The 16,436-nt window shown below is 47.8% G+C and overlaps 2 protein-coding genes across 4 annotated transcripts in view; one reads left to right on the forward strand and one right to left on the reverse strand.

Annotated features, from left to right (window-relative positions):
- The window catches only part of ESPN (espin), a 65,855-nt gene extending 57,447 nt beyond the window's left edge, over positions 1 to 8,408 (reverse strand). For all 3 annotated transcript variants that reach the window (XM_043995225.1, XM_043995224.1, XM_043995223.1), the window contains exons 1-2: positions 8,115 to 8,408; positions 1,333 to 1,526 (exon numbers count right to left, since the gene is read on the reverse strand). In XM_043995225.1, coding sequence (XP_043851160.1) covers positions 1,333 to 1,526; positions 8,115 to 8,408 — 488 coding nt within the window. The remainder of the gene's footprint in view (positions 1 to 1,332; positions 1,527 to 8,114) is intronic.
- Positions 8,409 to 14,927: 6,519 nt separating this feature from the next.
- On the forward strand, positions 14,928 to 16,011 carry HES2 (hes family bHLH transcription factor 2). Its single transcript, XM_043991137.1, has 4 exons — positions 14,928 to 15,062; positions 15,158 to 15,253; positions 15,468 to 15,564; positions 15,731 to 16,011. The coding sequence occupies exons 1-4, from the start codon at positions 14,967 to 14,969 to the stop codon at positions 16,009 to 16,011; spliced, it is 570 nt and encodes a 189-aa protein (XP_043847072.1). The 5' UTR covers positions 14,928 to 14,966.
- Positions 16,012 to 16,436: the final 425 nt, after the last annotated feature.

Consider the following 16,436-nt stretch of genomic DNA (forward strand, 5'->3'; position numbering starts at 1 on the left):
GCCCAAGGCATCAAGGATGTTGGAAGGAGGGTCCCAGAATCAATTATTGCCAGTGGGAGTGATCTGAGTGATATAGATGGGTAAGAGACTTTGCAAAAAGCATTTGACAAAGTTTTTCCTAGGTACTTCAACATTTATGAGGGCCAAAGAGAGGGGACAAGGCATGGCCAGACTTCTGGGGACAAATGGCAGATTAAGAGTCAGAGGGCTGGCTAAAATACTGTTTTTGTTACCCTCTGTGTGACTTCAGGTAATTCACTTAAATAGCCTCAGTTTCCTCATCTGTAAAAATGAAGGGGTAGGGGGGCAGCTAGGTGGAGCTGTGGATAAAGCATGGGCCCTGGATTCAGGAGGACCTGAGTTCAAATCCAGTTCAGACACTTGACACTTACTAGCTGTGTGACCTTGGGCAAGTCACTTAACCCTCATTGCCCCACAAATAAAATAAAATGAAGGATAGATTTTTTGGGGGGGTTGTCTAGATAGGTTTTTTGTGTGTGTGTGTGAGGCAATTGGGGTTAAGTGACTTGCCCAGGGTCACACAGCCAGTAAGTGTTAAGTGTCAGAGGCCGGATTTGAACTCAGGTCCTCTTGACTCCAGGGCCGGTGCTCTATCCACTGTGCCACCTAGCTGCCCCTAGACAATTGATTTTTATCCAATTTGATCCCAAATATGGTCCCCTACTATGAGAATGAGCCTAGCAGGGGAGTTTGGAGGATTCTTTTGTAAGCCCAGCAGCTGAGCTCTTTGAGAGTTAGAAAAGAGGAAAGGGGGGGGGGGCGGCTGGGTGGCTGGGTGGCGCAGTGGATAGAGCACCGGCCCTGGATTCAGGAGTACCTGGGTTCAAATCCGGCCTCAGACACTTGACACTTACTAGCTGTGTGACCCTGGACAAGTCACTTAACCCCCATTGCCCGCAAAAACAAAACACACACACACACAAAAAAAAAGAAAAGAAAAGAAAAGAGGAAAGGGGCAGGTTTAAACCAGTTGTTAGAAGGCCAGGGGGAAGAAGAGTACTTCATACAAGGAAAGGGAATCCTGGTTGGGGAAGGGGCAAGCACCAACTGGTAGAATGGTTTCTACAGCAATGAAGGTTCGCCTGTCTTTGTCCAGAGCCATGGGGAGACCCTTACTAAACTTCATGTCTAAATTCTAGCAACATCTGGAGTGGTGGAGGGGGAGGAAGAGGCTACCAAGGCAACCCTCAAATTAAATCCTAAGCCTGGAAATCCTGGGAGAGCTGAAACTCTGAGGGAGAAGGACAGGCTGGGCATTTCCCAACCCCAGGTGTGCAAAAATGTGAGCCCTTGACCTTGGGGTGCTCTTACTTTGGATAGTGGCTTGCGAGAAGTCGAAGTGAGGGGAAGTCTCCCTTGGCGGCAGCATAGTGAATGGGCAGGGCTCCTGTGTCTGTGGCTGAGGCGGGGTCGCTCTCTCCATAGCGAAGCAGCCAGTCCACTATCTCAGGGTGACCAAAGCGGGCAGCCAGATGGAGGACTGTGGCACCAGAATTGTCTTTGTCCTATAGAGGAAACAAAGGAAGAAGCATTTATTAAAAACCTACCGTGGGGGCAGCTAGATGGCACAGTGGATAGAGCACCGGCCCTGGATTCAGGAATACCTGAGTTCGAATCCGGCCTCAGACATTTAACACTAGCTGTGTGACCCTGGGCAAGTCACTTAACCCCAATTGCCTCACAAAAAAAAAACCCCAAGAAAACCTACTGTGTTGGGGCAGTTAGGTGGCACAGTGCATAGAGCACCGGCCCTGGATTCAGGAGGACCTGAGTTCAAATCCGGCCTCAGACACTTGACACTTACTAGCTGTGTGACCCTGGGCAAGTCACTTAACCCCAATTGCCTCACCCCAAAAACCCAAACCCCAAACCCATACCCTGTGCCAGGAACTGTGCTAAGCTATTTACAAATATTTCACTTGATCCTCAAAACAACTCTGGGAGGCAGGTGCTAGTATTGTCCTCATTTTACAGATGAGGAAACTGAGGCAAAAAGCAGTTAAGTGGTTTGCCCATAAGGCTAAGAAGTATCTGAGGCCAGATCTGAGCTCAGGTTTTCCTGACTCCTGGTCCAGTGCACTATCCACTGAGCACCTAGAGGCAGAAGGATTCGACATTTGTGCTGGTTTGCCATGAGTCACTAATGAGCTCTTCTGTTTTGGTAGGCATGTGAAGTCAGTACCCTTAAGTCCCAAATGCTTAACGGTGTAAACCTACAAACAAGGCTCAACAAGTATAGCCTGGATCTTGAAAGTATCCCCACCAATGGAAACTCAAACCAGACCTTCTTATTGTTGACCCACAACCTTGCCCTGACCCTTCTAGGCCACTGGAGAGAAATATTTGTATTCCTGTCCTACTTAGGCTGGAGCCTTGGTTAGAGGTAAAAATAATCACAGGTAACTGTAAATGTAAAAGTTGGAGGGACTGTGTGACCCTGGGCAAGTCACTTAACTACCCAATTGCCTCACCAAAAAAAAAAAAAACTTGGAGGGACCATGAGAAAAGAGGAACATAAACATACTCTTGGCAGAGCTGGGAATTGTTCTAAAAGTTTGGAATTATGCTACAAAAAGTACCGTATCTTTATATATGCCTTTTGTCCTATCAGTATCTCTAGCTAGAATATACCCCAAGGAGGTAAAAGATAGAGGGAAATATACTATATAGACAAAGATGTTTTGTAGTAGCAAAGAAGGAGGTGGGTACCCATTGATTAGGGAATGGCTGAACAAATTGTGGTATGTGATTATAATGGAATATTCTTGTGGTAAAAAAAGAATATGAAGAATTAAGAGGAAATCTCTTGTGAACTGTAATAAGAGGTAGGGGAACAATTTTACATAATAACCATAATCATATAAAGAAACCAGCATCGATCCCAGAACTCTAATCAATACAGTGACTTCAGAGTATTGACAATGCAGTGAGAGCTCCCTACCTCTTGGCAGGGAGATGGTAGGCTTTAGGGGTGGACTAAGCACCATCTTCATACCCATCACCACAGCTAGAATTTCTCTAGACCTTTAAGGTTTGCAAAGCTCTTTCTATATATTATCTCATTTGACCATCACAACAACACTGTGAGCTAGGTGTTAGTGTTATCCCCATTTTGCATTTGAGGAAACAGGTAGAGAGAGGTTGTGACTTACATGGTCAAATATGGTCAGTGAGTTAATTTGTTATGTACTAGTTACAATGGAAAGTTCTGTTAGGATGGAAGAGTTCCGTTGATAATGATTTATTTTTTTAAAAAAAGAGCATTATAGGGGACAGCTAGGTGCTGCAGTGGATAAAGCGCTGGCCTTGGATTCAGAAGGACCTGAGTTCAAATCCAGCCTCAGACACTTAACACTTACTAGCTGTGTGACCCTGGGCGAGTAACTTAACCCCAATTGCCTCACTAAAAAAAAAAAAAAAAAGAGCATTATAGGGGACAGCTAGGTGCTGCAGTGGATAAAGCGCTGGCCTTGGATTCAGGAGGACCTGAGTTCAAATCCAGCCTCACACACTTGACACTTAACTAGCTGTGTGACCCTGGGCAAGTCACTTAACCCTCATTGCCTTGCAAAAAAAACAAAAAACAAAAAAATAAAACCATCCTATAAAAAAAAGAGTATTATGGGGCAGCTAGGTGGTGCAGTAGATAAAGCACCAGCCCTGGATTCAGGAGGACCTGAGTACAAATCCAGCCTCAGACACTTGACACTTACTAGCTGTGTGATCCTGGGCAAATCACTTTACCCTCATTGCCCCACCAAAAAAAAAAAGAAAGAGCATCACTAGGGTCAGCTAGGTGCTGGAGTGGATATAGCACCGGCCCTGGAGTTAGGAGGACTTGATTTCAAATCCATTCTGTCTTACTAGCTGTGTGACCCTGGGCAAGTCACTTATCCCTGATTACCTCAAAACAAAAGAGCATCACTAATACATTCATAAAAAGAGAGTTTGTGGGGCAGCTAGGTGGCTCAGTAGATAGAGCACCGGCTCTGGAGTCAGGAGTACCTGAGTTCAAATCTGGCTTCAGATACTTAACATTTACTAGCTGTGTGACCCTGGGCAAGTCACTTAACCCCAATTGTCTCACTAAAAAAAAACCAAAAAACAAAAGAAAAGAATTTGTCTATAGATAACATATTTAGAGAAGAAGGCTTCACCTTATACTGAGGTTCCACTTAAATAGTATAAAAAGGAATGAATTGGAGAGGAGAGACAACTTGAGAACAAAGAAGTACAGATTGGTATATGTTCCAAATGGGACTAAAGAAAGATACTGAACCATGTAGGCAGACCATCTTAGAAATAAAACTCAAGTAAAAGGTGGGGAGAAGAATGAACAATATAAAGGAAATCAACACTAAAAAATCAGAACTCAGGGGCAGCTAGGTGGCGCAGTGGATAGAGCACTGGCCCCGGAGTTAGGAGTACCTGAGTTCAAATCCGGCCTCAGACATTTCACACTTACTAGCTGTGTGACCCTGGGCAAGTCACTTAACCCCCATTGCCTCACTAAAAAAAAAAATCAGAACTCACAATGCAATGGCCAAATTTTCTCCAATGTAAAAGTTAGACATTGAGATAGATTTTCCTCCTCTCAGTAGAAAGGTAATGGAATGTAAGTATGGAAAGGGATACCAGACATGGTAAACTGTCACCTTGTTTTATATAACTGGATTCCTTTGCAGGAGTAATTACTGGGAAGGAAGAGTGATATTTTAAAGAATCAGCGAAACATTTTTTAAAAAAAGAAAGTCTAAAAAAGAATAAAACATTATACACACACATATATATGCTAAGATCTACTTGCCCCTGCCCAAATCTAATTTGCAAATAGAAAGTGTCAATTCAGGTTGAGAGAAGATTAACCTAAGGGTGAAAAATATATCCAATGACTTGGGCTCTCAAATGCTATGCCAGCAGAGTGCCCACTGGCAAGTCCTCTAGAGCCAGGAATGCTTCATTCATATAAGGCACACACTAGGTCTGCTGCTCCAACACCCACTTCACTCAGTAGGATGTCTAGTGTCATATGGTTGACCATTTGGTGATGAGTTATTTGGCCACACAAGCCCATGAATATTTCACGATTGATTTTTTTTTTTTTTAGTGAGGCAATTGGGGTTAAGTGACTTGCCCAGGGTCACACAGCTAGTAAGTGTTAAGTGTCTGAGGCTGGATTTGAACTCAGGTCCTCCTGACTCCAGGGCCAGTGCTCTATCCACTGTGCCACCTAGCTGCCCCCATGATTGATTTTTAAAATAGGGAGTTATAGGATGACTTAGTGAAAACTATCTTTATTAAATTAAATACATATATATGAGTGCTCATTGCCTTGGGAATGGAAGGAGGGATAGAATTTGGAAATCAAAACTTTAAATAAAAATGTTTATTATTTTGAAAATTAAATATACATACATTTCACTTTTAAAACTGTCTTTAGGGGCAGCTAGGTGGCACAGTGGATAGAGCACTGGCCCTGGAGTCAGGAGTACCTGAGTTCAAATCCGGCCTCAGACACTTGACACTTACTAGCTGTGTGACCCTGGGCAAGTCACTTAACCCCAATTGCCTCACACACACACACACACACACACACACACACACAAAAAAAAAAAACACAGAAAAAAACCCTGTCTTTGAAGTTTTTAAAAGAGAGGTCCTCATTTGGGGGGGGGGTTGAATCTCCGACTTCACTGTAGAGAACTCCCTGATGGGGAAGCACTGATACACATGAGCACACTTTATGCAACTAATAGTCATAGAGAATTAGTTGAGGGCACCATGAAGTTAAGGGGATTGCCTAGGGTCACAGAGTTAATGCATGTCAGAAGCTGTGCTTGAGCCCTGGGCTGACTCCCAGTCTTAGCTCTAGCCACTAAATCATGCTGCTTCTCACTTTCATGAATTTATATATACACACACAATTATATATTATATATTTTATTTATATTCTTATTTTATATAGCTTGTATAAAACAACTTCAAAAAATTTTAGAAGTCCAGAGTAAAACTGTTCTTTGGACTTTTGCAGTTGCAACTATTTTTTGAAGAGGCATTTTGGGGTAGCTAGCTGTATGATGGTAGTTTAGTCAATAACAGTAGCATCACTCAGGGCATGAGCTCTGACCAGTCACTGAGGCTCAGCCTAACAGCAGCTCCGGAGCTTCTTTTTCCTCTTGCCCCTTGTTTCTGCAGTCTAAACCTCAGAGGCTGCTCTAGGGGCACCTAGATACTTGCTATTTCTGCCTTGTGGGCTCCAGTGAGCCCAGAGAAGTGGCAAGGGTCCCAGAGTCCTCTGTGCTAGGGGAGATGGACGGACCAGGAGAAGAGAAAAACAAATCTAGCTCTGACACTTCTTTTTTTGTTTGTTTTTTGGGGGTATTTTGCAGGGCAATGAGGGGTTAAGTGACTTGCCCAGGGTCACACAGCTAGTAAGTGTCAAGTGCCTGAGGCCGGATTTGAACTCAGGTACTCCTGAATCCAGGGCCGGTGCTTTACCACTGCTCCATCTAGCTGCCCCCCACTCTGACACTTCTGTATATGCTTCTGAACAAATTACTTGGGCTCTTCAAACTTTCTTATCTATAAAAATGGTAATAATATTTGTCCTACCTCCTGCACAGTGTTCTTGGGAGGAAAGCCTTTTAGAAGCCTTCAAGTATCATATTAAAGTGACTTGTTGTCTTTTTGAGGTTAATGAGCCCTCTTCTTTGAAGACCTTCCTGGGTCACCAAGCCTTGGGCTCTCTCCACCCTAGAGGTGGGAGTGGGGGAGGAAAGTGGCCCGATGAGTTCAGCTAGAAAGGCTCTGGTGACCCCACCTGTCACTCTAGGGCTAAATTGTTCCTTAAGCTGCTCATGGTACATCCCAGGCTGCCACCTGCCAATCTGCACCCAGCAAGCTGTTTATCTCCTAGGACTTTGTATAATGGTGAGAATGAGACTGTGGCCATCCCTCCCTTCCCTTTGGTCCTTTCTCTGTGATTCTTGCATCCTAAGGGATGGGAGATGCTTCTCCCTTCAGCCTCTCATGTAAGGGTTGAGCAGGGGTCAGAGATTGAGAAGAACTCACTGTATACTCATTTCCTTTCTTCACTAGCATTTGTATCCAAGAAAAAAGCTTGTTACAATGAACAGGAAGAGCAACCTGGTAAGGGAAAGGAGGTATTCAAAAAGTTGTATGCAGTTGGGTGGGGGGGAGATGTAGAAAGGCCAAAGATAACACTATGACCTTCCATTAAGGTCCCCTATTTTGCAGCCCCTGGGCTACTGGGTAAGGAATCCTTTCATGGGACCAACTTTGGGCCAAGACACTGGATTGCTGCTTGGAAAAGGAGTGTGTGGGCCTGGACATAGACTCCCCTTAATGTAAGCTGCTGGTCACCTGATAAATCAAGTTTGGCCTCCCCAAGGCTTGGGGTGGGTGATGGGATTGGAGCAGGTGGCTAGGATATTTGAAGAACTCAGCAGCACTGAGGTCCAAGAAGGGATGAGTGAGATAGCACCTAGTTCTACCTGAAGTCTTAAAGTATGTCCTCCCACCCTCCAAGACTCCCCTCCACTGGAGTTGTTAGAGATGGAAACAGGGAAGCCCTTCTCTGAGTCAGAGGGCCATCCCCTGGGGATGAGGTGGGGTATTACTACCTCTTACCACAAACACTTGTTGAATTTGGTGCAAAGTTATGAATGAAATAAGATTCAAGGCTTGCAGTGGGGATGGGGTTGGGGGGATTGAGTGGAAGGTAAGAAAAACTAGAGGTTGTAAGAAAACCGAGAGAAAAGACTTCCAGTCTTAAGAAAACAATTTAGAAGGCTTTGTGTTCCCCTTTCCCCAGTCCCGATGCAGGAGAGGAAGATCAGGCCCGGTAGTTTTGCAAGCTGAGGTCTTAACTCTGGGGTCGTCTGCCACTCTCCTTGGTCCTGAAGTTAGATATCCAGACAGGGAGGCCGGGGTGAGAGGTCGGGAGTGGGGGGTGCGTTGGCAGTTACTGGAGAAAGGGAGAGAGTTGGAGGGGCGTAGTATCAGGAGTACCTGAGTTCAAATCCGGCCTCAGATAGAAGAGGGATGAGAGACGCGCCCCTAGACTCGCTTACCTGCACGCTACAGCCGCCCTGTGTGAGGAGCCACTGAAGACAGGCGAGGTGGCCGGTGGCTGCGGCGTCGTGGGCTGGGGTGGCTCCGTTTCTGGCGCGGGCAGTGGCGGGCAGGTTCGCCTCCTCCACCAGAAAGCGCAGGCAGTGAAGTTTGCCCGCCCGGGCTGCGTGGTGCACAGGCAGAGCATCCAGCGGGTCACGCAGAGTGGGCAGCAACGAGCCGGCTCGCTGCAGCGCCTTCAGGGTCTCTAGGTCCCCCTGACGCGACGCCTGCAATGCCTGCTCCAGGGCCATGGCGGCCCTCAGCGTCCCGGGGGCGCCATGCGCCAGGACCGGCACCCCGGCTCTCGGGTCCGAGTCTCCGGCTGCTGACTCCCGCAGCCCTGGACTCCGGTGCTCCCCACCCCGAGGATCCTGGCTACTGTCCCTGTGCCCCCCAGAAGGCTCCCCTGTCTAATCTTTTTCCACTCCTTGTCCCTGTTTCCCTGCCTCCTCTGCCCCGGACCCCGAAAGGGTCCTCGTTGGGAATGCAGTCGGACTCCGCCCGGGAATCGAGGGAGATGGCGTTGGGCTCCCCTGGTGACCCCTCTCTTCTCCCGCTGGTCCGCTCGGCCTCTGCCTCCGCCCACTGTGGTCCTGGAACCGCGACGGCCGCTACGGGTAAACAGGTCCCTCCCTCGCTTTCTCGGACTCCTCCCAAGGCTAGGTTTAACTCAGCAAGGGAGGAGGGGCCTCCAGACCGACAGCTTGGGAGCGGGACTCCAGAGCCCCCACCCCACCCCCTGCTTCTGCGACAGGCTTCCAGATGAACTGTTGGCAGGCCCGACTCGAGGTTGATGACTGGAAAACTGCCCTCGGGGGCCACGTTTGGGGAAGGATAAAACAGACCCCTTTAGCAAGATTGGTCTAGAGTCGGCCCCTCCAGCCACAAACGATCAGCTACTGGGGAGATGAGGAAACCTTGGCTGAAAGTGAGAGATCCAGCCCTGGTTAAACAACTTGGTCTCCCGAGCCATTTCATCCATAGAGAAAGGGAGGAGACCGCCAAAGGCCAAACGAGGTGTCATTGAATAGTAACTGCAGGTTGGAGCTGGATGAGTCGTTAATGACCATTTAGTTCCACATCCTAATTTACACAGAGAGGAAAAGTCAGTCTCGGGGAAGGAGAAAGTAACTGCATCAAAGCAAGACTGGAATCCAGGTCACCTGATCTTCTAGACTCTTTCCGCAATCTTTTCCGACATTTCTTGCGGGAAGGGGAATTCAAGATTCCTGAGTTTGATTGATTGAGTTCATCCGCGAGAGGCGTAAGCAGCTTATAGTAGACTCGAGGATGGGGCACACGCGCAGAGCCTGCACCAGAAGCTTTTCGCGAGGCCAGTTTGTTAACTAGAGAAAGTGGGCAGCAAGTGCTGACCAGGAGTCCTTAGGGGCTGCCTCTTTCCGGTACCTCTGACCCCTCGTCTTCTCCCCTGGATCGGAAGGAAGGCCTCAGCGATGCCACGCTGTGGCGCTGTGTGAGGAGACCATGTGCTCGGCTCCACTAGGTGAGGAGCCAAACAGATCCAGGGAAAGCAGCAGGTGACTGTCAGACACCCACCTGGGTGAGACACCAAAGCAACCCCCCCACCAGCCTCATTCAGGTGGAACCAGCTACCATCTGCAGGCCCCAAGGTCTGTCCTGGGCCTTATTCTCTCTTCTCCTTTTCTTTTCTTTGTCTTTTTCTTTTCAATGGGGGTTAAGTGACTTGCCCAGGGTCACACAGCTAGTAAGTGTCAAGTGTCTGAGGCCGGATTCGACTCCTGAATCCAGGGCTAGTGCTTTATCCACTGCGCCACCTAACTGCCCCTCTTCTCCTTTTCAATATCCCTTGCTAGAACTTCAACAAGATCACCACCTACTTACTAACTGAGGGTGCTCTCCCAAACTCTTTCCTGGGCCCTTTTCTCCCTCTATGCTAGTTCCATTGGCAATCATACCAGCTTCATTGACTCAGCTATCTTCTCTGTGCCTATGATTCCCAGCTGTACATATCCAGCCTTAGCCTCTTTTCCAATTTCCAACAGGCAAGTGGAAGTGGCAGCTGCAACCACCTCTTAAACATTTCCAGTCAGGTGTCCTCTAGGCATCTCAAACTCAAGTGTTCAAAACAGAATTATTTTCTCCTCTCCCAAACACTTCCATCTTTCCAACTTCCTTTGTTTTGTGGAGGACAAATCTATCCTTCCAGTCCCCCAGGGTGACAACCTGGGAAGCATCCTCAACTGTTCACCAGAATTTACCCTACATGTTCACTGTATTGTTAGATCTTGCAATTTCTACTTTCATAAAAGTTCTCCTATTCATTCCTGTCTCTCCATTCACACATCTGTCAACCTGGATCAGGCCCTCACCTGGGAGGAGAGGGCTCTAGCACCTGATAATCAGGCAATTATTCACATAGAAGGTTGCCTTTTAGCTGACCCTTGAAGGAAATTGGGGGTTCTCAGAGGCAGAGGTGAGGAGGAAATAATGAATTGCAGGCATGGGGAACAGCCAGTACAAATACCTGCTGATAGGGGAGATGGAACAGGATATGAGAAACAGTTAGAATGGTTTGGACCATAGCGATTGAAGAGGATCAAGTGTGTTATCAAGGTGGAAAAGTGGCTTGGATTCAGGTTGTGAAGGGCTTTAAATTCAAAACAGAGGAATTGAGATCTGATCCTAGACTTAATATGCATCTACTGGAGTGTGTAGGACCCTTCATTTTCCAAGCAGTTGTTGCTTCCCCTTAAACTGTAGAGTGCAGTTTTGGCATTCTCCACCACCCTTCCCATGGTCTTTCCTTCACCTACTAGTGCACTCATGTGGCTCTCTGACTGCCCAAATACCCTGTTTTGTTGCCCCGGGCAAGACCATCAACTCCAAGCATGCTGTTAGCTTTTCTTTCTAGAATAGAGAACTCAATTTATCTATCTATCTATTTATTTTGGGGCAATGAAGGTTGAGTGACTTGTTAAGAGTCACACAGCTAGTGTCAATTGTCTGAGGCCAGATTTGAACTCGGGCCCTCCTGAATCCAAGGCCAGTGCTTTATCCACCTAGCTGTCCCAGAATTCAATTCAAAACTCTCACTCCCATGGTTAATGGGAAAGCAACCTAATTATTCATAATGAATACATTTATTTAATGCTTAACAAGGGGAAGATTTTGTTTTCTTGTCTGAGGGCAATTCAAAGATAAGGAAGCTTTAGTATTATTTTACTTAGTCTGAATGATTGAAAGTTTTAACCATCCCTTGAAGAGTTTGTATTTTTTTTAAGGAGTTAATTTTGGCTCTTTTTGTAGTGGCTAAGAATTGGAAATCAACTTCTCTTATAACATGACTAATGCAGAAATATGTTTAATATTATTGTACATATATAACCTATGTCAGATTACTTGCTGTTTTGGGGAGGGAGGGAGGGAGGGAGGGAGGAAGGGAGGGAGGAAAAAAAATTGAAACCAGAAATCTTATAAAAACAAATGTTGGGGCAGCTAGATGGTGCAGTGGATAGAGCACCGGCCCTGGAGTCAGGAGTACCTGAGTTCAAATCCGACCTCAGACACTTAATACTTAACTAGCTGTGTGACCCTGGGCAAGTCACTTAACCCCAATTGCCTCACTAAAAAAAATGTTGAAAATTATCTCTACATGTAACTGGAAAATAATAAAATACTTTTGCAATTAAAAAAAGATTTGGAAATTGAGGGAATACCCATCAATTGGGGAATGGCTAAACAAGTTGTGGTATATGATTGTGATGGAATATTATTATGCTATAAGAAATGACAAACAGGACGATTTCAGAGAGGACCGGAAAGACTTATATGACTGATGTATAGCGAAATGAGCAGAACCAGGAGAACGTTGTGCAAAGTGACATCAATATTGTTCAATGAAGAACTGTGAATGATGTAACTATTCTCAGCAATACAATGATCTAAGACAATCCCAAAGGACTAATGATGAAGCATACTATGTACCTCCAAAGAAAAAACTGATATTGATTGAACACACACTGAAGCATGCTATTTTTCACTTTCTTTCATTTTTAAAATTCGAGTTTTCTTATACAAAATGATTAATATGGTAACAATGTTTTACATAGTTGCACATGTATATCATATATGTGATTGCTTACCACCTCAGGGAGGGGGAGGAGATGGAAGGAAGAACGGGTAGAATTTGAAACTCAAAACTTTAAATAAAAATGTTTATTTTTTTTAAAAAAAAGAGCTAATTGATCATTAAGCCTAAAGATTTTCTAATTGGGGGACTCCGTGTGAGTATTCCTCTGTCACCTGCCCCTACTAAGTAAAGAACAAAGGTTAATAACTTGGCAGCTCACTTTTGAATTATTACTGGAAACAGTTTTGAGCATCTATAAGGTTGTGTTCATTAATGTGTGGGGTATGGTAAATGTATTTTTGTGTAAACTTGTGCTTTAAGTGGTCCAAGAATAATTTCAGAAATAACTTCAAGGGGATCTACTATAGATATCCTGGCTGGGAGATGCCTGAGAAAGCTCTAGCAAGACACACCTGCATAGTGAGACATCTACAAAACCTGCTTATTCTTCTTTTGAAAGCTGGTCTTTGCTAGTTGGTCTCCCTGCTTCGTGTCTCTTCACACTCTAAGGTCTCACATCACTCCCTTATTCAATGAATTCCGGTAACTTTCTGTTATCTCCAGGATCAAATATGAAACCCTCCGTGTTTTGGTTTGGGGGGGCGGGGGCCAGCGCAATGAGGGTTAAATGACTTGCCCAGGGTCACACAGCTAGTAAGTGTCAAGTGTCTGAGGCTGGATTTGAACTTAGGTCCTACTGAATCAAGAGCCGATGCTTTATCCACTGCGCCACCTAGCCGCCCCTCTCCGTTTGGTATTGAAAGCAGTCCTTTATCACCTGGCCCCTTCCTACCTTTCGTCCCCACTCTTCGGTCCAGCGTCAGTGGCCTCCTTGCTGTTCCCCACACAGGACATTTTTATCTCCCAGCTTTCGATCCCGTTCTCGAAACGCTGTCTTTCTTGTCTCTGCCTGCTATTATCCTTGCCTTTTTTCCAAGTGTAAGCTACAGTTCCACCTTGTGTAAGAAGCCTTCCCAGTCTTCCGTAATCGTAGGGTTTTCCCTACATTTTTTTGGTGGCAATTCTCTCTCATTAGACTGTGAACTCCTTGAAAGCAGGAATTGTTTTATTTGTATTTATTTGTTAACCCCGTCTCTTACCACTTTGCCTGGCACATAATTAAATGCTAGTTGACTTGACTGACTGAAGGTCTGGCTCGTTCCAGGGTCTCGTACCCTGAGAGATCGCTCCGTTCTCCAATCTGACCGTCCCTGCTTTATCTCCCCGTGTTCCTATTTCCTTTAGCGTTCCGCATACAGACCCTTTCAGTCCCCAGGGGAATCTCGGGTCGCTCAGTACCTGGGACAGCGTCTGTCTCTGTTGGGACTCGTGCCCGGCAACTTTGGAAGCCTTCACGCCTCTAGGTCCCCCAGGGCTAATTGGGGGAGCATGCTCGGCTTTGTCTAGACTCTTCCCCACCACCTTTTCTCTAAAGCTACATCTACGAAGAGACATTCCTGAGTTAGAGAACAGTTGCGAGGCTCGGCTTCAAGCACTTCCCGGATTCAGGAGCCGAGCGCATCCCTAGGCCCATTGCTTCAACAGTTGGCTTGTTTCCCTTATCTCCCCTCCTCTGCCCTTCCCCCACGCACCTCAGCCGCTTATCCCGGCACTAAGCGCTGGGGAGAGAGGGCGGAGGGAGGGAGGGTTAACTCCGGAACCTCCCAGCACAGATGAGTTGGGGACGCCCAGTCTGTCTGCAATAGCAACGGATAAGCGACCTCGAAACAGGGCGGGACGACTGTGCATGAGCCTTTACGGGTCCGAGATTGAGGCAAAGCTGTAGAAATCTCTACCTTTTCGAAGTCCGAAGGAGTGAGGGAACGCTGCTCCCTAAGGCTTAGGTGTGGTTTAAGGAGTTCAGAGGACGCCTCCCCAAATATATGGATATTTGGCTCAAGCTCCCATCCCAGGTTTAAAATGCTAAAAACAAAACAACCCCGGGGCCGAGCTGAGAAAGAGCCAAACCCTTAATAGCGCCTGTGAATGAGGCCCGCACTCTGAAAAGCCTTAAATCGGTGGGGAGGACGAGGGGAGGGATGTACACATGTTGGGACTGAGAGAAAATCACGAATTTGGAGGAGGGACAACCGTTTTTTCACAATTCCTCTGGAGTGGGAGCAGCCTCGGTTTAGCCCCAAGATTACGTGTGTACTTTACGTAGTAGTGGTAACATGCTAGGGGGCAGGGGTGGAAGATAGGTGTAGGTGGGAAAGTGCAAAAGATGTAGAGAAATCGGGGTTTCTTCTAGAAGCAGAGTAGTTAATTCCTTCCGAGGCTCGGTGGCAAACCCTTACCCTCCCTGTCTCATCTCCGGGTCCTAACCTCTGGATTGCCTCACAACTGCAATCTTGGCCTGACATCCCAGTCTGAGCCCTCTCCCCCGGGGCGCCTCCTCCCTGTCTGCGCCTTCTCTGCCCCAGGGCTCACTGACTCGATGCCAGCGTGCGAACCAGGAGCAGATGGGGCCAGTAACCGTGCCCTCTCTCCTCGGGGATCCACCCCTTCCTCTTCCCTCCTAGCCTTCTTCTCCCTTCTCTTCCTTAGCAGGAACAAAGCCAAGAGGTGGAGTCAGAGGGCGGGGTGCTTTCTTATAGTCTAGGTGGAGGCAAGTCGGTGAGCATTCCACGTCCCAGCTGGTGGCTAGTGAGCTGGGCAGACCTGCCTGGGAACTCAGCGACACCTTGGACGTAGTTGTATGTCTCCCCACAGCGCTGAACCGGACGCAGGGAGCGCCTTCCAACCCAAGATGGGGGTCCCTCGAAGACCAGGGGACGCCGCAGAACTGCGCAAGGTAAGAGGCGCAGAAGTCGGCAGTGGGTGGTAGAATTGGGAAGTGGGCAAGGCTGGGGAGTAACGATCCTCGCCTGAACCTACCTGTTCCGGCAGACTCTGAAGCCTCTCATGGAGAAACGCCGACGGGCTCGCATCAACGAGAGCCTTAGCCAGCTCAAGGGTCTCATCTTACCACTCATCGGCAAGGATGTGAGTGCGGCTGCTGCCCGTCGTGCCGGGGATTTGGCAGAGGTCAAGGAGGGAGCCCAAAGGGTGGGAATCAGGGATGCCCCCGGCGACAACCACGGCGGGCTGGCAATCCCAGGCTGTGGGAGCAGGCTTTTGGCTGCGCAGGCTTGAGCCCGGTGATTCGGGGCACTGCAACGCAGGCTCCTGGAGCTCTCTGTCCCCTTGCCCCCCATAGAGTTCCCGCTACTCGAAGCTGGAGAAGGCAGACATCCTCGAAATGACAGTGCGCTTCCTCCAGGAGCTGCCGACGTCCCACTGCCATGCGGCTCCCAGTGAGTGACCTTTAAAGTAACGAGATCCAAGTCAGCACCAGCTTGGGCTCGTTCCCTCACCTTCCTCCCCGCCACCCCCTCCCGTCCCCTCGTCCCCCAGTCCCCAGTTCCCCGCTTCCTGTCGCGAAGTCTCAGAGCCTGATTCTTCGCCTTTTTCTCTTCCCAGCCTTAGCAGACAGTTACAGAGAAGGATATCGGGCCTGTCTCAGCCGCCTGACTCGGGTCCTGCCCACCTGCAGCCTCCTTGATGGTGAGGTGTGCAGCCGACTCCTGGAGCACCTGCACGGAAACGCCTCGGGCCAGTACCCTCTCGGGCTCCCGGACTCCCGTAGCAGTCCCAAAGACTTGGGCTCTGAGTCCCCAGATAGAATGCAATTGGCCTCCTCACCTCGGGAATCTGGCTGTCCTCCTGGACCCCCACCTTCTGGACTCTGGCGCCCCTGGTAGCCCCCTTAGAAGTGTGGGGAGCCTCTTTCGGACCTATATTTATTTGGAATCACAGAGAAGAAAAATGGACAGAGAATCTCCTCTGGGGTGAATGGGGTTCCTTGGTCCAGGTGCCCGATCCTCTAGGCCCCAACTCCATTTTCTCGCTACCACTGCATTTTGTAGCTTCTGGTTTCTTAAGAGAGGAAACCAAAATCTTTTTCCTCCAATGGTTTTTGTTAAATAGCTCCTCTCCCCATAAAGCTTTATGCAGAAGTGATGAACTCTCAATGCCACTCTGCTTATGGGGGAGGGGAGGAAAGGTGCCCAGGGCACCTAAGAAAGGGAGATTCTGCCCTGAGCTTGGACACATTGGCTCCTCCTCGTCTTCAAAATGAGCTTCATCTCCAGTGGAGGCTGAAGATGTACCAGTCCCTGGGACTGGG

This window comes from Dromiciops gliroides, chromosome 3, assembly GCF_019393635.1.
Source record: "Dromiciops gliroides isolate mDroGli1 chromosome 3, mDroGli1.pri, whole genome shotgun sequence".
NCBI lineage: Eukaryota > Metazoa > Chordata > Mammalia > Microbiotheria > Microbiotheriidae > Dromiciops > Dromiciops gliroides.